This window comes from Molothrus ater, chromosome 1 (assembly GCF_012460135.2).
Source record: "Molothrus ater isolate BHLD 08-10-18 breed brown headed cowbird chromosome 1, BPBGC_Mater_1.1, whole genome shotgun sequence".
NCBI classification, from domain to species: Eukaryota; Metazoa; Chordata; class Aves; order Passeriformes; family Icteridae; genus Molothrus; species Molothrus ater.
Window position 1 is genome coordinate 67805829 of NC_050478.2, and position 23425 is coordinate 67829253.

The 23425-nt window shown below is 41.0% G+C and overlaps 1 protein-coding gene across 1 annotated transcript in view; it reads left to right on the plus strand.

Moving 5' to 3' along the window:
- Positions 1 to 18659, plus strand: part of F13A1 (coagulation factor XIII A chain) — a 60216-nt gene extending 41557 nt beyond the window's left edge. The window contains exons 9-15 of the mRNA XM_036379067.1: positions 2881 to 2984; positions 3761 to 3849; positions 4704 to 4857; positions 5450 to 5737; positions 9758 to 9918; positions 12699 to 12835; positions 16695 to 18659. Of these exons, the coding sequence (XP_036234960.1) occupies positions 2881 to 2984; positions 3761 to 3849; positions 4704 to 4857; positions 5450 to 5737; positions 9758 to 9918; positions 12699 to 12835; positions 16695 to 16839 (1078 nt within the window). The 3' untranslated portion in view covers positions 16840 to 18659. The remainder of the gene's footprint in view (positions 1 to 2880; positions 2985 to 3760; positions 3850 to 4703; positions 4858 to 5449; positions 5738 to 9757; positions 9919 to 12698; positions 12836 to 16694) is intronic.
- Positions 18660 to 23425: the final 4766 nt, after the last annotated feature.

The following is a 23425-nucleotide window of genomic DNA, read 5'->3' on the forward strand; positions in this document are numbered from 1 at the left end:
CAAGGTATTTATAATGATTTTTTAAAATGCATTTCTCACTTTTATTTATAATCTCTTGCAAACTGGAAGCAAAGCTCTTTTTCTTTATTAATATATCATTTCTATTGTACTTTAGCCTTGTACTGCTGGAGCTGATCTGTCTTCAGGTCTTAAATACTCTCAGAATTCAGGGATACTCGGAGCCAGGATTTTTAGTCCAATCAATCTCTGAGTGTGGGGCTCCCTCTGAATGTTATCTGACATTTATTTATTTTTGTTAAAGATTGTCTTCTCCCTCAGGATAGGAAACAACACCACCACCAACAAAACACATATACAAAATTACACAGACTTTGCAGAAAGTTATTTTTATAAATCTGGCCGGATTTGGGGCCATCAGTACTGTCTGTTCTTCTTGTCTTTCTTAATGATGATATAAAGACACTTAAAGAATATTTCTCTTGGATGGGAATCAAGACTCACTCCTACTGTGAGGTCCAAGCAGATCAACATCAGCATCTCAGCAGAAATTTTCTTGATGTGACCCAACCCCATGAGAGTTCATCCATATCCAGGCCTGTGGAGAAAGCCCTTCTGAGACCTCTGATCTCCCATTTAGTCCCAGATGACTTTGCTCTAATTTCTCAATAATATTATCAGTGCCTGACCCTAGCAGTCCCTTTCAACCTCAATGCCTGAACTTGTTAGCTCATAAAAGGGCAGCAGCTGCTTCCAGCATCTGATTGTCCCATAAGCAATACGAACTACCATTCTTGAATTGTCTTCCAGGCATAAAACCCGCCTAGTCATCTTTTATTAATTTCCCCATTGCTTTGTTTAGTCTATCCGTAATTATCTCTGTAAATATTTAATGGTCACAACATTGATCTCTATTGCCGTTCTTGCTGTCTTTAATGTCTCAGGCTTGCTGTAGAATACAAGAATTATAGAATCAGTTCAACAAATTATGGCCATGGAATCAGCTCTTCAGCTATGCTCACTTCTATAGGGAGGTTTCTGCTACCTTTGGAAAGGCAAATGTTTCCCTCATCCTCCTTTTCTTAATGCTCACTGCTCTACAAGCAGTGTCTTTTTGTCCATTCAGATTCAATATCCTTATGTGTATTTGTTATTTGCATGGCAGCAGACCTAAAAAAACTGCCATCCTATTGTGTCCAGTATACATCAATAGAAACCAGAAACCAAGGTCCTATTCCTGAGACAAATACAGAAAAAAATATAGAAAAACTATGTTACCTAATTAAATAACTGAAGTGGATCTGCCATTTTCCACACTGTTACCCCACTCCCAGCCTTGTTTTTATCATCCTTTCCTTTTGCCTGTTCTTCAGGTTCTTCTTTCGCAGAATGCAAAGCCAGTGACACATCTGACTTTGATTCAAAGTGAACCAGTGAAGGTTTCAGGGCGGGGATTGTCTTTCTCTTATGTTGGCATAGCAGTTTGCAAATACCCACCTTCCACAAAGTGTGTCCCCAATCTCAGGTAGCCCTCAGCAAAGTTCTGTGAGCATGATTCAGTGCTGACTACTCAGCAGCATCAAAAATTCTCTGAGTGTGTGTCATTTTCTTTGAATAATTCCTTTTTCTGTAGTGCTGCTTCATTAACTCTCCTAACTGACAAGTTTTACCCTGATCCAAGCTTTCATTTCCACTTTGAAATGTCTTGTTAGACAAGCTTCAGATCCTTCTGACTCTGCTCCATACTGGTTTTCACCTATTATTAATGAAATGGTCAGAGTTTAACAATCCCCATTTTCGTTGCTAATATCATTGCGTGTACTAGAGGCTATATCAGCAGCTACACAGATGTAAGTTTATTCAGATCTGCTGTAGGATATGTATAATTTGCAAGCAAAATTGCCCCTTTCTCTATTCTTTCCTTCTTTTATTTTTTGCAGTAATGAAATTCAAACACTTTGCTGTCTTTACTGAAAGACCTTCTTTCCAGATTATCTTTTTTTCTTGCTTGTTCTCTCCCTTGAGCATTGGTAACATTGCTGGAAGTTACAACGTCTGTCCATCTTTTCTGCTTATCTTTGAAACACCCAGGGCAGACTGTGATGGTACTGTGCTGTTTTTTTAATTCTCCTGAGCATCCAGCCAGGTGAGAGCATTTTAACCCTGAGCACCTAGATGAACTACTCTCAGAATTTTATAATTCAGGTCACTGTCCTGGGCCCTGAAGATGCAAGTTGGCCCACAGTGATTGTAGGTAGGTTTTATGAGATGTGTTTTTTAGGAGTTCTGACATCATGCATTGGCATGACACATGGGAAAAAACTTACGAGGAATCTACATTGAAGATAGTTTTAGAAAGGCTGTGCAGGGTCTTTTTCTCAACCCAAATGGAAGCCAGCAAAGCATGCTTGTTTTGAGCCATGAAAACAAAACTACACACTGTACGTTGCAGAGTTGATTCCAAATCTTTTCATAAGAGATGCCAAAGCTTCAGTCTGAATAATTATAAAGCAGACCATCTTTCATTGGCTTGAAGATTCAAAGTTTGCTTGAAGTGCAGGTGTCTGCCTGGAAAGGGATTCTAGTTTGTGTAGCTTTTCATACACTCCAACAATCTCCAAACACTGGCATATCTTCTGAAACACACTGAGAACGTATTAGAAGAATCAAAAAACCCTCTTCAACTTTCAGTCAAGAAACTACAAGGAAAAATTGTGGCTTTCAGATTTTAACAGCTAGGTACCAAACTTATAGACCTAAAAATCTGTTCTCTTTAAAGAGTCAACATTTTTATCCCTGAATTGGCAAACAAGCAATTGAAGTGTTATTGAAGCAATGCCAGGATGTAAATACACAGGATTTGTTTTGGCCTGTGTGCTTGTTTCCAAGAATTTAATATACTGGTCCCATCTCTTTTCTAAGGAATTATCATTGCTGGAATGAAGCTTGGATGACCAGACCTGACCTTCCTGTTGGTTTTGGAGGATGGCAAGTTGTTGATGGGACACCTCAAGAAACTAGTGATGGTAATATTGCTTGAAGTCCTCCTTAGTTCACGTTCTAATGTTTGGGATCTCTGTTTCAAACAATGAGCTGACGATAGCTGAGCCAGTGGCACCATAAGACCAGTGACAACTTCTTGGACCAAATAACCACACTCACCTCAGGGCCCTCTTCTAATTTGTTTTGAACTCTAAAATAAGTCTGTACTTATTATAACTCTGCTCATGATGCCCTGGGACACAAAATCCTTCATGAGAAAGGTCCTGCTTGGTAGTGAAGAGATGTGATCCTGTTGCCAAAGATGGCTTTTTGCATTTTAGAGTACCTATATAGGAGCCTTACTTTATGCAGCCCTAACTGAACTACGTGAGCAGGTGGTAGGTAGGAGAGAAAAAAAAGTCACTGGTCTTTCTTTCCAGTCCTTAATTTCCCAGCCCTCAAAATACAATCTTCTCAAATTTGTAGCAAGGTCTTTCTCGGTCTGTGGTGTACCTGACTCCTACCAAAATGATCTGTTTTAACCAAACCCAGCTGTAACCGTATTTCAAGTGCTTGAGACTTACAGTGGATGTTACAGTGCCATTAAAGGTACTGAATAACCAGGTTACTCCAGACCCGAGTCTGTGTTATCTACAAGGCTGGTAACAAAATTAAGCTTTTTGCTTCTTGGTCAGGAGCTCCTGTAAACTATTAGAAGATTTTGTCAAACACTAAGAATTCTTTTTCCTTGAGAAAATATAACATTTTTACATGTTTTTAATTTATCTGGTCTCTCACTTTGTCTCTCCTCTCCCCATAGGTATGTACAGGTGTGGTCCAGCCTCAGTTCAAGCCATTAAACATGGTCACGTTTGCTTCCAATTTGATGCTCCTTTTGTCTATGCTGAGGTACAAAGTGAAATTTTGTTTTATGTGAAAATTTTTACTGGAGTGAGTGATATCAGAGAGATCACAGTAAGACAGAAGATAGCTCTCCAATTTGTGGATTGAGAAGTTACTTCATGTATACTTCATGCCACAGAACAATCTCATCATTATGTTTTGACATGCCAGCAGGAATGATATGGCTCTAATGAATGACAGAGATTTCTCTACTCTCTGCTCCTCAATATAATAATAAGAAAAAGCTGCTCTGACTTCACTGAATCTTCAGGCTGTGGTCATTTTTCCTTCCAAGATTCAGCTGTGCTGAATGGGTCTCTAGGTCTAGCTGCTCATTCTCTTTGCTCACCACATTCCTTTTGGCTGCGGTGGGTCATGGAGATCTAACAAGGGTGATTTGGCTGACAGATTTGAGAGGGAAATATCTCAATAAGGAGATAGAGACCTGGTCTGGAGCTTTAACCTCTTGCATCACCAGAGGAGGCATGCCCAGAATTGCAACACTGTGAGACAAATTTCTCTCTAATTGAATTGTAAATGGCTTAGGACAGAAAAGAATGAAGACATTTTAGCTATTAAGCATTCTCCTCTCTATTTCTAAAGCTTTTTGGTACAAGAAATGTGTAGTAGTGCTCCTCAATTTTGAATGACCTCTCTGTAGCCTTGTAAAGTTTACACTCTCTGTAATTCTGGAGCTGTGAATAGTAAAATGCATCTCAGCATACGACTAATTTTAAACTTGAAATGTAGATGTGACATTAGCAGGACTTCAAGTCAATATGTCATTATTTTGGGGGGGATAGGCTGACTCCTTCTCTCTACTTTCATATATCTCAATCTTCTTTCATTTAATTTCATAGGTGAATAGCGACATTTTCTACACAAGAATGGAGAAAAATGGAACCCAAGTGGTAGAAAACATTGACACAACCCGTATTGGGCAGTTGATTGTGACCAAGGAAGTTGGAGGTGATGGAATGATGGACATTACTGAGGAGTACAAGTTCCGAGAAGGTAACCTGAAATGAGCTGGGACTATATGGACATAGACTTATATATAAGACATAGACAGTCAAATCCTGGATGATGACTTGGAAACCTCTGTCACTGAGGGAGCTTCATGAAAAGCTGCAAAAGTCCCCTCTGGAATTCTTTATTTGTAACTCTATCACAGAAACACTGTAGATGCCTTGATCATAAGGCACAAGCAAAGCACAAACTTCACTATTCTGAAATGCTTTAGACTAAGTTAGTCGTAGTGAAAATAAAGGCTGGTCATGGAGCAACTCAAAGCATTCAAAACAATTCGAGGCTTTCTGTACAGATGTTTAGACATTTCTTATTCAGGCCAGATGTTGACACAGAGTAAACCAGTGTAGCTCTATTGATAAGAGTTCAGCTACATCAGTTTGTCTGATATGGCTTTCACACCAACTCCCTTGGTAGCTGTCAAGTTCTCCCATTGCTGTTGTTACCCCAGGAGGGTTCACTGTCCTCATCTATTTATTTCAGGTACTACAAACTATGGAAGACATACCCTTATGATCAGGGGGGCTGATGCTGGACTTCTGTTTCTTTTCTTAATCTGGTTTTCATTCATTCCTAGGCTCAGATGAGGAGAGGCTGGCTCTTGAGACTGCTGTGATGTATGGTGTTAAAAAGCAAAGTATCCAAGACACCACGTACCAGCCACAGACAGATGTTGACATGGACTTCCAAGCACAAAAGGCAGTCCTTGGCAATGACTTTAAAGTCACTATAACTTTCAGGAACAAGAGTCGGAACTCCTACACTGCAACTACCTACTTTTCGGGCAACATAGTGTTTTATACAGGAGTCCCAAAAAGTGAATTCAAGAAACACTCTTTCAGTGCAAAACTGGAACCCTCTTCATGTAAGTCTTGCATAGTTATTTTCTGTGTTATTAACTTTCACCAGTGCTTACACCCATGGGTAGAGCCAGTTCCAGTAGCCAGGGGTAGGATATCTATTGAGTGTCAGAAGGATCCTCTCCCTACCCTGGGCTGGATACCAGGGTCATTTAAAGCTGAGGCTGTTTCCTTCAGGCTGTTTCTCCCTGCAAAATGCTCTTTTACACCAAGCTGCGTCTCTGGGAATTGTTAATTTTAGTTATTTTGTACAAAAGAAATCAGAGGAGCACAGGTGTTAAGCTGCAAGGTATTGTTTTTCCTTTGAATTCCTTTATTTTCCTAGCAGCATTTTAGCAAGTGAAGGGGAAGTTCTGGTTCCATGGGATGTCATGTACAGAGACAAGAGGGTGTATTTTTTTGTCTTAACTGGTAGAAGCTGACAAGTTCTGAGTAGATTCAAGTGGTTATCTGGCTTCGGAGGACTCTGTGGCTCAGGATTTCATATTTACAGTGATCTAAAAAGTTTATATGTAGTGAGAAGGTGCCACGATAGAGCAGGGACACTTGTCAGATGTGCAGCAGCCCCAAAGGTGAGTTATCTTTACAGATGCACCATTTATTTTTCCTAGTGCCCTCTGGAATACAGTAGGGAGAACAAGGTCCTGGCAGGTCCTCTCCTTCATGAGAGAAGAAGGTCCTGGCAGACCAGCTCAGGAGGCTGTGGGCAGGTTTTTGTACTGCTCAGAGTAGGAAAGAGAGATGTTCTCGTTTTTAAACTTGGACATAATTTACTTCCTGTTAGCATTACAACATATGTTTAAAAGCAGCTGTACTTCCAAGTGCTACCTAGCAGGCTCTAGCAACAAGTGACTGCCAATCACTTGTTCTCCAGACAGGCCTGTGTCCTTGGTCAGCAAAAGTGATGACCACATGCTCTTACAGAGATGAAGTAGAGGATCCTTCACTTGAGTTCCCTGCTGAGAGGGTCAACAAGCCATGACTTTGCCTTCTAGACACTGCTACTGGGCAAATCAATCTTTCTGAGTGCAGGAGGAGTGGCAGGACTTTGGGAGCCCAAAGGATGGGCCTCCTGAACTGGGTCTGCTGCTGGATCACAGCAATCCTGGCTGACCTCTGAGTTTTCTGTCTTCTCTACCTCATCCCAGCTCAAGAGACACTGTGAGCCCTCTTTCTTCCAAGAGGATTAGTTTTGTCTCAGTGAGAAGTCTCCATGGAACCATAGTTCCTATCAGGCCACAAAAAAAATCCACTGCTTTCTTCCTCACTTTGAACATCATCTGAAACGGCACATTTTATTTGGAGCTCATTATTCTGCAAAAAGTAGAAGTCCACTGATAAGGATCTACTTGTGAAGGTTAATAAAACTTCTACCTCCAGCCTGTAACAAAGCCCTGAGAGCTACTTGCTGATTCTTTCTACCTCTGTGGATCATTTGCAGGGGGCCTGGAAATGGGCGTTGGATTGTTCCAATATACGCTATCGAAACACAGTGTGAGGGCTTATAGTGACTTACATCAGTTACTAAATATCTAATCTGAAATACTGCAAAACTTTTGGAGACTTGAATAGATGCAGCAAAAAAAAATCAGTTTCAATAGTCTTGGTCTAAATTCTGTGCCACTTTTTGATGAGGGAAAATTCGGTCATCTTGTAGGAGAAGTGTCTGCTACATTTTCTGGCTGTGATTTGTGCATGGTTTCAGCACTTATTTATGTCTGCTCTTGTATCAAAGGTCTGTATAGGGTATTACTACCTAAAATACAGCTTCTGCAGTGCTTTGAGGATCACCTGTCTCCTCTCTGCAAGAAATGAAATTAATAGATTTTTAAACATCACTGAGCATCACAATTCATTTTTTCTAATTTAAGTAAATGCTAAGAAAAAAAGCTTCTTGAAATAGTGCTGGAAACTCTGAATTGAGCGATGGTGAGTGAATGCAGACTGGGGAGAGGCACCTGAAAGACCAGAACATGGATTTTTATGTATGTGTATCAAGAGTATGTCCCCATCGCTGCTTCTGGCCAATGAGACATTTTTAAAGTTATTCCCACTTTTCAAGGTGGGGATTTGCTTATATCTGACCTACAGGCATCAACTTGTGGGGCACCCTGTTCTGTAACAGGACAAAAACTCCTCCATTTCTGAAGGTAATACATGACATTTGAGCATGAATTCTTTCACCATTTCCTTGGAAAGAAGGAAAATGTGAAATCAGGAATAATGTCTGAGCAGGTGGGCAGTGTGAAGGAAGGTAGTGTGATTATCTGCAAGTGTGTGAGAACAATCTGTCAGGGATGTAATGGGAGAGTACCTTCTGAGGCACCCAAGGAGGATTTGTTCAGGTCAAGAAGTGTGTGTGTGTGTATATATATATATACATATATATATAACAAAAAATTAAAATGCTAAACAGATTTATTAAAGGCATTCTTCCAGCCCAAAATACTGAAAGTGTGAGGCAAGCTCAGTTTTCAAACAGGAAACGAATGAATTATTTTCAGAATAATGATTAAAGGAATTGTGTGGGTTGAAAACATCTTTGAGGATTTGAATAGCTTAAACCTTCCAGTGCCTTCAAAGGTGCTCTCGGATCTACTGAGTTATATTTAGTTTTCTCTATTTTTTTTAAAAACTATAAGGCAGCTCAGTGCTGTGTCTCCCTTGGCTTTCCCAGATGCAATAAGTGGTACTGACAAATTATCCGCACAGCCAGTGCTAAGACAATGGAAGTATATTCTTCTTTTTTTCCTGCAGTGATTAAATTTAAACAGAAGAGTTTGCCTTTTCTTCCATTGTAAAGTAAATTTCTCCTGGTTTGTAACTAATTTATTTATGTATTTACTTCTCAGATGAGAAATGCCTTGTCTGATTTATAATTTACAGTTAAGGGTATTATGGGAAATTCTTTTACACAAGATAAGGAGTGAGAGGGAGGGAGCAGGAGCACATCAAGTAATTTTAAGGCTGGCCTAGTAAATCCAGGTCAGGTGGCCATCAAGGGAATAGCTTTGAAACCAAATCAAGGAACTGGTTTTGATGGGAGCGGATCAAAAGAGTGAAAAGGGGTGAATGTCATTTACCCAACTGAGTTCAATTATCCCAGTGTTTACAGTGTATGTCACAAATACAATACAAATAACGGATAACAGCAATCATCATAGGTAATAGCTGGGAGATCTTGATGTGTTTACTAGGGTTATAATGAATGTTTATAGAGAGAAGAGCTAGAGGTCTATATATTTTGCCTGGTCAGTTAGTTAGCAAGTCTGATTCTCTGCATCACATTCTCACACCATTGTTGGCCTGGGAATTGCAGTTCAATATAGTTAAAATTAATGATTCCCTGCTTCTTAACTGTCTAGCCTACAGGGACTTGTTCCCTTCGATAATTATTGTCAGAGAGCATGTGAAAGCTCTCTGGAGGGCATGCTGGTGACAGGAAGACCTTCATGCTAAATTTTGCAGGCAAGCCAAATGTAGAGCAAAGGCAGATAACCAGACATGTCCTGGAGAGCAGGTGATCTCCCAGGTAGCCTGCATGGGTTCACACCCCCCAGTTACTCTGCTGGTGGCATCCCTGTGCCAAGAAGAGAGGCAAAAGAAGAACAGGAGTAAACTGAAAGAACAAACATTTACAGGAATGACCCTCAAAAGCTGGTTTGGACCTTTGTGCCCAATAGATACGTATTTCCAGTTTTCTTGCTCATTTATTTTGTGGTAGCACCTAGAAATCTTCAACAGTGACCTGGCCCATGCTGAGGATACTGGGCAGGGGCTGTGCACAAACCCAGCCTTTGCCCCTGGAAGCTCACAGCCTAAATGGAAAGAGGGAAAAATTAGAGGGGAAATGGTGTAGTGAAGAAATTAAGTTAGTTTGAGGGAAAAAAATCAAAGCCATTCTTTAGCTCAAAAGCCACCTTTTTTTCTAGGCACTCATGTAATTGGCACTGGCCATGATGAGAGAAGCAGTTAGTGATCAGATGGCTTCAGATGCCTTTTTTCTTTGCTGTGTCTCCCCTCAGCCAGCTCTTTCGACGTTGTGATCAAATCGAGTGAGTACATGCGTGACCTGCTGGAGCAAGCCTCCTTTCATTTCTTTGTGACCGCACGGATCAATGAGACGGGGAAGATTCTGGCCGTGCAGAAGGCGGTAATGCTGGAAATTCCCACCCTGCAGATCAAGGTAGCTCAAGGTTGTGGTGGAAGGGATGTGTCCTCTACAAGGGTGTTGCATTGATTGTGGGACGGAGGAGTGTGTGTGTTTATGCACATAAGAGCATCTAACAGGGACCTTATAGAGCAGTGGCTGGCTGGAGGGTGTGAGGGTGTACAGGTACATTATTATATAGTGTATTGAGCGTTCCTACATTGAAGAGAGAGGCTGACGGCCGCACTGGTAGTGAAGAGCTGAAACAATCTCAGTGGAGGAAAGAGGGGAAAAGATCTGAGAAAGCTGAAGAAACTCAAAGGGTAAGAGAGATCACTCACTCAAGTCATTCAAGTTCTTTAACTACTTCAAAAGTCTATTATGTTTAAAGCAACACAGCACAGGGGCCTCTTGCTGAAGAATGAAGAACACTGCTATTGAAGTGATTTTGCTGGGAGAGCTTCCACAGGTATTGTGGAAAGTTTCTCCAAACTTGAATGGGCAGCACTGATTCGGGACAATGTCTTGGGACCTCAGTGCTTTGCCGCCACTCTAAATGTACTGCCAGTGGTGTTCTCCAAAAGTTGGAGCATTTCTGCAGACAGTGGTGTGGTACCTATGAAAATGGAGAAGAGCAATGCCTGTGATACTAGCTATGCTTGTATGGCAAAGACAAGGCATTTTAACCTAACTGGGATTAATTTAACAAGCCCCTTTAACTGGGATTTAAACTTCTCAATTCATAACTGAGCATCCAAATAAATTGCATTGTTTTCAAAAGCACCAAGTCTTCACCTGCTTTGAATGATGGAATTTGGATATGCTTTTTTCCTAATACTAGGGAAAAAAATCAGAAGACTTATTCAGGAAACTTTATATAAGTATGAATACAGCTCTGTAAAATGCAGGACCTTGAAAGAAATCCAACTTTTCCCCTCAGTATATTTATTTGAACTAGTGCTCAGGTTTCCATATAATAATTCATGTAGCAACTGCAAAAAGAGCTTTTTTAGAAACACGGATCAAGACTACATCAAAGTTGTCCAAAAAATCTACTCTGTTTTATGGTTAGAAATACCATGATGTTCTGATCAGATAATTGCATTTTCGATACTAAGCATTCCAGAGAGGAGGTAAACAAGACAAGCAAACTCTACTTCAAATACCTGTCTTCGATAACCAAAATTTAAAAGTAAAGAACTATTTCAATTCAATACTTAAACAGAACATCTTCTACATCATCTCAGATTTTCAACCTCAAAATAGTTTATCCTCTCTGCTGTTCTGAAGAAAGGATTTTTAGCATATAGGTAGACTGTTGTCCAAAACCCATGTTTCTGAGTAAAACGAAGTTTTTCTCTTTTCTGTTTCTTTGTGATGCATGAAAATACACTGGAATTTTAAAAGCTGGATTTTTTAAGGGGGCGTGTGTGTGTGTGTGCACATGTGTGTGAGCAGATATTGATAGAAGAAATTTTGATTTATTGCTTTTTAATGAAATTTGAGATACTTTGTCTGTTTAGTTTTCTTGTGAAGTTTGCTTGGTGGATGTGATTGGCTGACCAAATTTCTTGATGTGAGAGTGAGAGAGAAGAATGAAAAAATGTATATCCCTTTATGTCTTCAGATGAACCTTCGGTCTTTGTCTGTTGGTCTAAGGAGGAATTAAGGAAATTCTAACCTTGAGATCAGATTACAAAAATAAGACCAGCAAATACATATCATGGTCTCAGCTGCAAGTCTGGGACTTCAGGATGATTTTGATTAACACCCAGTGATCTTAAATGGTCAATTGAAAGTAAGAGGTTATAGGATCTCTAATTGAGCCAAGACTTCTGAAAACGCCACTGATGTCCTTTTGTGTATTCAGGTGGCCAAATGCCATTGAGAGCTTAGTTGTATCTCCTCCTTTACTCCAGTTATTTTATTGGTTTTTGGCACAGAGTAATCCCTTAGATGAGAATCTATGCAGCTTTTTGCAAATGTCATACTTCCTTAAAGCACCACTTTAAATTTATTGACAAGAAACTTGATTTTCTTAGTTACCTTTCTCAAGGCTCTTTAAATCAGTTGATGGACCATGAAGTGGGCTGGAAGATCTGCCAGCCATAAGTTGAAAACCCTTGCCTGAGCAAAATAAGTACACATTTTCTGTGAGAAATGCTGAATTTCCAGGAGGCTAAAGAACCCCAAATCCCCATGCATGTAGCCATTGTTTAAAACCACATTTGTTTGGAGGTTTACAATTTTCCAATGCAAAATATACTGTCCCTTTGCTTACATAGGGTTTGAAGGAAAACTGGCCTTCAGGCCTCCAAAGAGCACATGTACAAGGTTAAAAACCCTTCAGGGCATGAGAAGAAAATGCAAAAGCAAGGGGAAGATGGGCATCACAATTTTGAGGGTGTAACCAACATAGCCTGGTGTTTCTAATTTAGGGTAGTACGACCTGCCCTTCTCTTCTGGAGCTAATGTCTTGAGCAGATCCCTTCAGTGCTGGTGGGGAGCCTGAGAGGGGAGCAGAGTCTGGGAGAGAGACCCCATAAGCTGGACTCACCCTCAGTTGGGTCCTCAGCTCCAGAACTGTACATACAGATTTCTAGTTTTCTATGGAAATGAGGGCCAGCCTCTTGATCTGCCATGTGGTTTGAGGGAAAATTACAATGGGTGGAAAAATATGCCATCCAACAATTTTCTTCTCACTAAGCTTTCTTTGCCTCTTGCAATTTTGCTGTGTGCTCTGTTCTTCTGCCTTGATAGTACTGTGTATCTGTTATTATCAGTTTCTGGTGCATTGTCCTTTCCTTGTCTTGCAGACCAAAGGTGAACTGGTAGCTGGTAAAGAAATGTCTGTGATTGTGGAATTCACCAATCCTCTGAAACAAACCCTGCAGAACGTCACACTCCGCCTCGAGGGACCTGGCATGCTGAGAACAATAAAAAAGCAGTTCGGGTAGGGAAGAAAGCACACCCAGCTGGGAGCTTGTCCCCTGCTTGCTCACAGTAGGAAGCTCACAAGAGACACTTAACTAATGCTGTGCTGAGTAATTTAATTCAAACACTCTCTCTGTACTTTAAAATCCAATACACAGGGGAGCTATAGGTCTCAACAGTCAGTAGAAGTTGGGCTATCCAGAGAGATTGTGAGAGCATTTCATCTGTTCAGTACCAGGGCTGGAGGAATTGGTAGTGTTTGTGAGCAGTTGCTAGTGCAGCCCAAGTTTACTTTTTCACTGTATTACATTACTTTTAGCACTTGACAATAGCACCTACAAGCTGCTATTGCAGAGAGGAAGATTTATCCTGCACTTGAAGTGTTTACTGCCGCTCACTCAGCATGTGCAAATCGAGTCCTGTGCTGTTTCTCAGAAAGGGCTTTTCTCTGCCCATGTTAATCATGATTATACAAGATGTTCAGGTACCTCAGATGATCTTTTCAAGCTCATGTCAAGACACAAAATGTGTGTTGTTTGCAGAGCCTGCTGGCATAGCTGCAGCGTCTGTGTGAGCGCACAGCTCCCCCCAGTAGCTCCACTGCACAGGGCTGCCCTGGCACACAGGCATGTTCCCAGCACAGGCTACTCCCAGATCTGAGGAAAAGAAAGCCACCTTCATTATTCTCAGAGTCACACCTCACACTGATACCATGATACCCCTATGCTAAGCAAGTTGTAAATCCTCTTTCCATTTGAGTTTGGTGTTATGAGCTTAGAATTAGCCAAGGGTATATAACAGAGAAACTTGGAAAATCTTGAGGCTATGGGCATCTATCTGTCTGGGCTTAGTATCTATCATTGCCTGAGCTGATGGTCCCCAGGTGTGTGTAAAAGAAGTTTGAGAAATTGCCTGTGCTTCAGCAGCTGCATAAATTGTCAGCATCCTCTGCAGCCAGCAGGGAGGTCTGATCCTGACTACACCTGGGACAGGGATAAAAAGATCAAAACCAATCTCCAGAGTAGAGCTGATAGAAAAATAACCATGAAAGGGCAACATACTGTGTTTGCTTTGTGCACAAGGTATGTCACAGGTGCTGCTGAGCATGACTCAGCATGGTCCACAAGAGTTGCACAAGTTGTGGCAATAGCCCTCATTGCTGCCCAGCTGTGCCAGCCTCCCCTGTTGTTCTGCATCCTTTTCAATCCAAAAGCTGCTGGGGACTGCCCTCACCTTCAAGGATGCAGAAATTATCAGGTGCATCAAAGGCATAAGAGTTAGGGGAGAAAAATTACTCACAGAACACATATCATTTTCCTTAGAGTCACCATGTTTTCCCCTTTTCAGTAATGCCCTTGGCAACATTGTAAATGGAAATGGATCAGCTTAGTTATTTAAGATTTAACTTCTCTGAGGTGAATGTAGGATGCAGGTGATACACACGGAGGACAGAGCGAGGGGCAGTTGTAGTTTATTTAAATAATAATCACATTTGTCTCCATGCATTCAAAGTGATAAATGGCTCCGGTGTGATGATGGCTCAGCATATTATGCAGAATCATTCATCACTGAGTTCTCTCCCAGGAACATCAGATCAGGGTGGCTTACTCCTTTTGCAAAGAGAATTGAACACATTCTAGGCTTTCCCCACCCTTTCAACACTTCCCTATTTGCCAGGGACTGGTACATATGGGATGGAGCTGTTACAGTTCTATGTGGAGATAAGGTTTTTGGCCTCTGTGTACTTTTCAGGTAATTTTTCTGTATCACTTGAGTGGCTCCAAAAAACTGATCATGTGTGACCTAGCTGATACAACATTATTCTGGCAATGTAGTGGCTGCAGGGCTGCAGTCTTGACCATTCATAAAGTCTGTATATAGATAAAGATATTGATATTTAGCTATTAGCCTCAGACAGATGAGGAGCATGAGTTATGGAAAAGCCTTTGGCAGCAGCAATTCTTACTCAGGGCATAGTCTTTGCATGACAAATGAGAATTAACCAGACAGTGATGGATAGTGCTAAAACAATTATAGCCAAGCATACTTTCATACATACATACACTAGTAGGTAAGTAATTTTGGGTGTTTCTATATGTCAGAGCTAAGCTAGTATTAGCATCTGTCGTGAGAAGCAACTTGTTCTAGAAACAGGACAGTAGAGAGACAGGAAAAGGCAGGTTTGGTTTCCCAGCACAGCTGTTGTCTTCCTGCACATGCACACACACACACACACATATATATATATGCAGTGAGATGATAGCACTATAAAACAAAGATGGTAGTGCTACCCTCTCTCACTGGAGCACTGTGAAGCTGTGGCCCAAAAACCTTCATCCTTAGGGAATCTGGACCCCCAACTGCTCAAGAAGTCTGCACGGCAGACTTCTGTAATTACTTCTTCATTTTCCATTCAGATAATCCCTCACAGATAATTCCCATAAACTCTGAAATGTATTTTACTTTCTTCAGCAATTGAATTCATTGGTTTATCATAATTCCATTTTAGTGGGCACCTGGTAGATGCAAGCCAACGAGCTATAGGGAACAGAATCTCTCTCATTAAAAACAAAGATAAAAAGAGGGAAAACACTTGCTGGAAGTAGTCTGCACATGCTCACTACAAAAATATGATCTTTCTCTGCTTGCTTTATTTTTCCTAAAAGTGGGTACATGCCCCAAGGTACCTCTATCTGTGTATGCAAAAAGGAGCTGGAATACCTCATTTTACCAGGGGCAGACTTGCACTGAAACACTCAGGTGGGAGGATTCCAGGCTAGCTCATTTAGAGCTAATTAAGGTTTCTTGTCTCGTGGCAATTTGTGCTAAGCCTGGGCAGACATTTCTGTCCTGACCCTGGCATGTGATATGACACCTGAGAACCAAATCCTATCAGATGAGAATTTGAAACAGTGACTGAAGAATAGGCTTGCTTTGCTCTCACTTTGTTCTGTTGTTTTCAGGACACTGTAGCCATATGAGATAGGAGCAGTGAACTTAGAACCCTCTTATTTAATGCTGAGGAAAAAATAATTCATTTTCATAAATAGCTCCCCACTATACTGCTTTTTCCATTGCTTCCTTTGGAGCAGTTGTATCCCAGCATCCACCAAACACAATCAATCAATCAATAAATATCAGCCTTTAAAATCTGCACACAGAACCTTGTGAAACCACTGAGAAAACACGGAAACCCAATACCTGAGACTGTCCATGCGTCTTAATTTTAGCAAAAAAAAAATTAAAAATTAAGAACAGGGCAGAGTGCCGTTGTTTTACATATGAGTTATCGGGAGTCATACATAATGTAAAAGAGTAACCAACAACAGCAGGACTCCCAAGAATATTTTGACTTGCTTTTTGGACATGAAGAAGTCATCTGAAGGGGCCACTGAGGCCATCTGCTGATGGCAGGGTGGTTCAGGGTAGGAGTGACTGAGGGGTTGAACATCTCATAGGGTTTTCAGAGAAATGTCCTGAACACTTGGACTTATCTAACCACTTAAGGAATCACCACCAGGCTATAGGCTATAATAAACAGGAAAAATGGAATTATAAAGTAGAAAAAATATATGTTAGATATAAAGAAGGTCATTCTGAAGGTGATCATGAGAGGAAGTGACAGGAGGCAGATGAAAATGGATTCATTTTGGAAATTTAAAATTAGCCTGGAGGAAAGGCTAGAAAAGGCTTTAACAGGGTCAGTTCTGAGAGGAATAGAAGATGGAGAGAGTAATTTATATGACGTTTATGAGAATGAGTGAAACATAAAAGATTTGAGACATGTTATACTTATCTACCTTCAGTTTCTCTAGTTTTGTGTTAGGTTGAGAGCACTGGCTGACTGCAATATTGAAACTTTTCTTTTTTTTATTCAGGAGAATCCAAATGAACTCTACATTGACCTGGGAGGTAAAATTTACCCCAATGCGAGCAGGTTTACGGAAGCTGATTGCAAGCCTGAATTCTGATGCTTTGAGGCATGTGTATGGTGAGCTGAATGTCCAGATTCAGAAACCATGAACCAAGGTGCTGCCTTCTTCTCTCATTAGCTATATTTAAAAATATCACAATCAGGGGTGGCTGATGGAGAGATATAAATCTGCTTATTGTTATTTTGGTAATCCTTCTGCTGAAAAAAATTGATAAAGCAAACTAATTGGTATGACTGAGGAGAGTATAAAAGAGCACCTGGATGCTGAATGATTTAAAATTAGCTATATGTAATTAAAGGCAATTCCAGGTCATATTATTCCTGTAGCTCACTTGTATTTATGGTCTTTTGCATTAGTGCTGCAAGGGAATTTGAAAAGCTCCATTCGCCAGAGTAATCTGAACTTTAGTTTTAATTAAGGCCTGGTATTTCACTGAAAAGGAAAGAAAAAAATAAAGAACCCAGTGTTATAAATTCTTAGACTGAATTGCACAATGTTATCATAGATCATTCAGGCTGCAATAGAAACAGGTATTTCTAGCTAAAAGGGTCTGCTTTTTGCTACAAATTAATAATGTTCTGGTTAGTGGTGAGCTCATTTTGCTGGAAGCATCTCTCAGGATGTTTTATCTCTAGAATATTCTCAGCCTCTTGTTTTGTCCTGCAGCTTCCCTGTGCTTTTTCTCCTACTCTCTCATGTGTGCAGGCACTCACACAGACTCACTTCATACCCTCATCAGACCCTGTATGCAGTTGGTGTGCTGTTCCTTTACTTTGCTGGGTGAAAATCCAGAGTTTTTCTGCCTCTGCTCAGAGTTTATCACACAAAACCTGCACTTGCTGGTCATATCTCTTGTGTAAGACATGTTTTGTCTTCACTCTTCTCTGCCTTTTTTTCTCTCCTGAACCCACCCTGTAGACCCTTCTCCCACATGAGTGTGTCAGAAGTGTTTGCTGTCCCAGAGCAGTCCATGCTGGCAAATGGGGTGAAGGAAAGAGGAGTGGAGCAGGGAGCCTGAGAATCTTCTCCTGCCAGTGCCACAACCTAGCCAGTGTCCTGCACTGGAGCTGGGGGTGACTTTAAACTAAAAATATGGGTATGAGTTTAGATTAAATAGTGCCTGAAAGTTCCCAAGAATCATGGCTAAAGCAGAATGAAGACCTGTTACATGAGTAACCCCAGGAATACAGAGGGACAGAATCTCATCTGGGAAAGGAATAAAGATGTATCCTGAGAGTCAGAAACTCACACAAGCCCCAGCAACTCCTCCCCTCTGGCCACAGTGTGTATGTAGGAGCAGATCAGGTATTAACAGCACATGGGAGCCGGCTGAGTTTCTAAAGTTAAAAGGATCATCTTTCTCATTAAACCCTGGGGCTTTACTGAATGGCCATGTCATTTGGTGGTCTCAGTGAAAAACAAGGGAGATGCCTTCCTTCCCTTCTGCTCCTCTTGTTGCTGCACATTGCCCATGGTACTTCTGCAAGACCTGTAACTAGCTGTGAAAGTCTTGGGGGAAGAGAAATGCAGCTACTCTTTTTACTAAAGTGTGGGGAACAAAGCAAAAATTCATACCACCTGATATAGTCTGGGAGTACCCCAGAATCCAGGAAAACCAGATTTTTGGGGGCTTTTACTTCAGGAATGGACACACCTTCACTTTATACAGCCTATGTGACCACATCAGAAACTTTGCCATGTCAAAGTCCTGTGGGGTAGAAGAGACTGAATAATGTATTGTCAGTGCAAGGTGACAATCTCTGCTAGATAATTAAGCAGTCTTACCAAGCTCTACATCTTCTAATAAAATTATCCATTTTGTGCTCTTGCATATAAACCTGCTTTCTATTCCAGGCATTTTATAAATACAGTGTAATAAGAATTCAAAATAAAGTGTGTCTGATTGCACTTGTGTGTTTTGTTCTGCATTTTGATCAATCACTTCTACATAGCAGCACTGTAGACACCAGTTGCTGCATCTTCATTGTAAAAATTTAAAAATGCACTTCTGAGCCATGTGTCTTTTTTGGTGTGAAGGAGAAAAACTCATATTTATTTAAATGAAAAAATAATATTACAGGCTAATTTTAACTGTTTTCCTTTGATTTTCCTTCTGTTTCAACAACTGGCTACCTAATAATTGGAGAAGGTGATGATTTCCCGAGAACATCAATAGTGCCAGGAAAAAGGTTCCCTGGAACCTGTTTTAACTTGTCAGAGACCATTAAGGCACAAGTTTGCCCCTAATGAAACCTTAAAATGTCCCATTTTTAAGGAGTGCTTCTCTCAGCGAAATATTTCAAGTCATTTTACTAACACACGCTTAGCTGAATGACCTTTGCCAGGAGACAGGAAGTGTTTTACTTATAGTTTATAGAGAGGTCTATTGAAGTGAAGTGATGGCTGGGAACAGAGACCAGGGATGTAAGCAACCCTTGGCACCACCTACCCTCTCACTGTGCACCGAGATGCTCACAAAAAATCTAAGGAAAAAATGAGGATGGCTTCTAGGATTTCAGCCACTTGCCAGCCCGTGCATGGGCTGTCACATCAAACAGGTAAAACCTGACTGGGGGAGAAGGGAGTGCTGTGATTGCACTTTGTGTACCTATAGGGTGTGATCAATAAATAATGAGGACAGATTGGCGACCTCAGATCAGGAGGAGCTCTGAACCTGAAAAGAGTTATAGAGTTCAAGTTTTTCAGCTGAAGGTCTTTTTTGAGAGGGCTGAACTTGGGTCCTCAACACAACCATCACAGCTCAGAGATGCACTGGGGAGGAAACAGTCCAAAAGCAAAGAGACAGAGCTTTCCACAGCTCTCACAGTCCAGCAGCTGAGAGATGCTAAATGCAAACAAGTCACTCCTGAAGCAAACCTCATTTGTTACCAACTTGTTACATCCAAGCTATGGGGCAGGTTGCTCCAATAGCCATCAACTTGTCACATTCTAAATCTTGCTATGATCAAAAGGAAACACGTCTTACATGCAGACCTGGGAAGAATATATTGTTAGTCTTGTTAAAGATGATCTAATCAGAGAATTATTAGTAGCTGGAATAACTAGGATGGTATTATATTCTTGTATTTTTAATATAATGATACTAACATTTATTAGTCCAAATTATATTAGGTACACATAAACTTTATAGAATTCTCCACTTTCTCTGCTTTTATATGGACCTCTACACTGCCCCTGTGATGTCTCCAATCTGGATGGGGGCATGTGTAACAGCAAGTCACCAGTGTCCCAAGTCCTCCACCAAGCAGAGTCTGATATTAGTGGGGATATTATCTTCCTCTTCACTGGGATAAGCACAACAGAAAATTTCTTCCTGTCACCCTAAGATACATCAGAGGTCGTTTTTACAGACTTCTTGTACACACTACATCTTGTTCTTTTTTTTTATTGATTCGGCTCCACAGCAGATCCTAATTTGCTACGTGATGCATTTTACTTGTGTTGGGTACTCAATGTTTGGTCTCCTTTGTTACATCTAGAATTTTTCTTACCTACCTCCTAATGTTGCACCCTTTGACAACCACTTATTAACTACTGGTGAGCTGTTTGTAGCCTGAGGCCTCTCATATCATCCTACACCTGCACCGTCAAGGCCCCTGTTACCATCCATCCTACTGAACCGTTATGCTGCATTTTATTTTGAGGTCATAAATAGTTCATTCTACAAGGAATAACTACCTGTACTTACTGTTCTACTAGTTACAAAAAGGACATACAACAACAAGAATTTCGCCATGCAATTGGATAAAGCACAGCAAAAACTAAAAGAAAGCCAGTAGTAGATACCAGGGCATTAGATAATTGCTTTTACAGGTAAAAATCTTGACAAGCCCCAGTGCCTGTGCTGCTAGGTTATCACCAAGCTATGACCTTTCTCAAGCAATGGCACATCTGATTTGCGCACCAAAAGGAGAGAACGTGACTGAGCATTGACTTTTCTAGTGACTGGTCCTACCAGTGATAATTGGTTTGAACTGAAACTAATCAATAAACAATGCCAAATCAGTGAAACACCTGGTCCCCCTGCCCCTTTCTGCTGCTGGGCACTTTCCTTCCTGCTATGCCATTTTCTCAGCATATTGCTTTCATATTCACCCTTGTTTTTCCCAAGGAGAAGGCTGTGGCTGCTGGTACTAACTGCTGAATTTGAGTGATGGGACAACAGAGGAAGACAACAGAAGACAACCAGATGAGAGAAGGTGGGAAAACCAGGATGGCTATCCCTGTTATGAAAGAGGAAAGTCTAAAGTACACTGTAAGTGTCACTGGAAGGAGAGGAATTGTCTTGTATATTGGAGCCGGCATGATAGCTGGATGAGAAAGGGAGAGATGAGTGTGCTCTATGAGGGATCCAAGCTGGGCTCAGCCTTTTCCATAAGTCACCTGCAGTCCAACTCAAACAGGGTTGTGCCTGTCTGGTCTCTGCAGGATTAGCCTGGGAATAAAAGGGACCCCTTGCAAACACTCATGCAGCTCCTGCTCAGGTTTTGGCTCCCACAGAGTGGGCACAAGACCCTAACATATGCTGGAAGCACCACTCAAAGCCACAGGCAGGACATGATTGAAGGGGAGGGGAGGAGATCATTATGCAGCTGCCATCACCTGCAGCTTGCCATCCCTGCAGCCATAATCCTGCTGTATTGATTGTGTGACCGTTTCCTCAGAATCCACTAACTTATAGAAATGGTGTAGATCGAGCTTCCAAGCTGGAAGTTATAAATACATCAGCTTACCCAAAAATCTTTTGAAGTGGATCCAACAGCAGGCAGACTGATGAGACATTTTTGCCTCCAGGTGTGAAACAGGGGACACCCACAAAGTTATGGGGGAGGAAGAATGAATGAGCACTCTCACTGTCTACTTGGTAACTTCTATGTTCATTGCTGTGTGAGTTGTGAGTTATGAATAAGAGAACTGCGAGTTGGAAACATCATGAATTAAGTGACGAATGAGTGAATTGGCATGTTAGACTGATTTGTGCAAAGTTTGAAGTGTCTGTTTTCTTTCCTAGTGTGTTCACAGAATAGAGTTTAATTTAGGTATTAATTTTAATGTATTTTCCTGTAATTTCAAGGAATCAAAATGCATCATGACAACCCTAATGGAAGGAGTGGGAAACATCTGGTCTAGTGAAAACTGTAGTAGCAATGAATGGTGTTGCAGATTCAAGTATTTTACTTATGCAACAGGACTATCCTGGTTGGGCACAAATGCAACATAGAATCTCTGTTTAGTAGCTTTGGTGGCTCTTTTTTTTTGGTCTTTGAGAGCTTCCCTAGATTTTGGCATCTACCAAGGCAATTCCCAAGTGTGCTATCAACAGATATAATCAAACATCTCGTATTTACTTTGAACCTCATTCTCCCACTGACCTCCTTTGACATCATGTATCTCTGGTACTGGGAGAATCAGAGAGACCTTCTTCCCTCTCCAACATGGAACCTATAGTTTCATAGACTTCTGAACTGCATTTCACCCACATCACATCTTCTTCACTTTAGGAGTCCTACCTCAGTCATTTTGTGCATGTAAACTCCTCCAAGCTTGTAACCAGTCTTGTTTCTCTCCTCTGAACTTCTCCCAGCATTATGTGACTTTAAGTACCGTTTAAACACAGCAGTTTTGAGCATCTGCATTTTGAAAGGACACTGCTAATGAGTGACTGGCCTACCTTTGCAGGGAGAATGTGGATCTCTTGGCACCCAGATTCATTAAGTTAAACCTGGACTCAGTTGTGGTTTAAAAAGATTCAAAACAAGCCCTTGTTGCAAGATCTGTACCATAAAGGTTGAACACATTTTGTGCATGCATTGTTTCATGAAATACCTCTATTCTGTCAGAGAAGTGTGACTGCCCTTGAAAAGACCACAGGTCACCTTTCTACAGCAGTGTATGAACAGTAAGTAGGGCATTAACATTTGAAAACCAACTGATCTCTTTCATCACTATGTAGATTCATAGGATTATGAGATGTGCTTAAATGTTATCTGCATGCTGCCCTTCTTCAAAGTAAATATGTCTCAGAATCTCTGTAGTTGTATGGTGCTCTAAAGGTTGTTTTATCTGATTACAAAATTCCTCTGCTTGGAAATAACCTGCAGAATAATAGTGAAATGCTGCTGTGAACTTCAGACATCTGCATAGAAAAACCTCAGAGACTAAGGGGTAAATCCAGTGAGCTGTAACTCAGTTTTAACATTCTTCAGCTATATTTGCATGGATGGTAAGTTTTATAGGAACAGGTATTTAGAGTGAAGCTGCTGGCACTGAGTTCCCAATAGCTACGCTGTATTTTGGAGGGTTTATATTAGACTTGCCATCTCTGGTCTGAATGGCTGTCAGCCCCTGGAGAGACTTTTGTTGCACTCTTCAATTCAATCACTCTTCACTCTTCAGTCAACTCAGATAAAAAAAAGCTGATCCAATGTGTGCTCTCAGATCACTGTGACACGAACTAAAACACTGAAAACATTTTTTTCAAAAACATGTTACTGGTCAGAAGATGTGAGGGATGGTCAAGAGCTCAACATCTGTGACAGCTGCATGGCAAAGATCTGCCTGGGCAATGCAATCTGAGAGCATGGAAGCATTCACTATTTCTCTGTGTAGTTGTACTGGTACAAAAGTTCTCACATCACTGCTGCTTGCTCCAA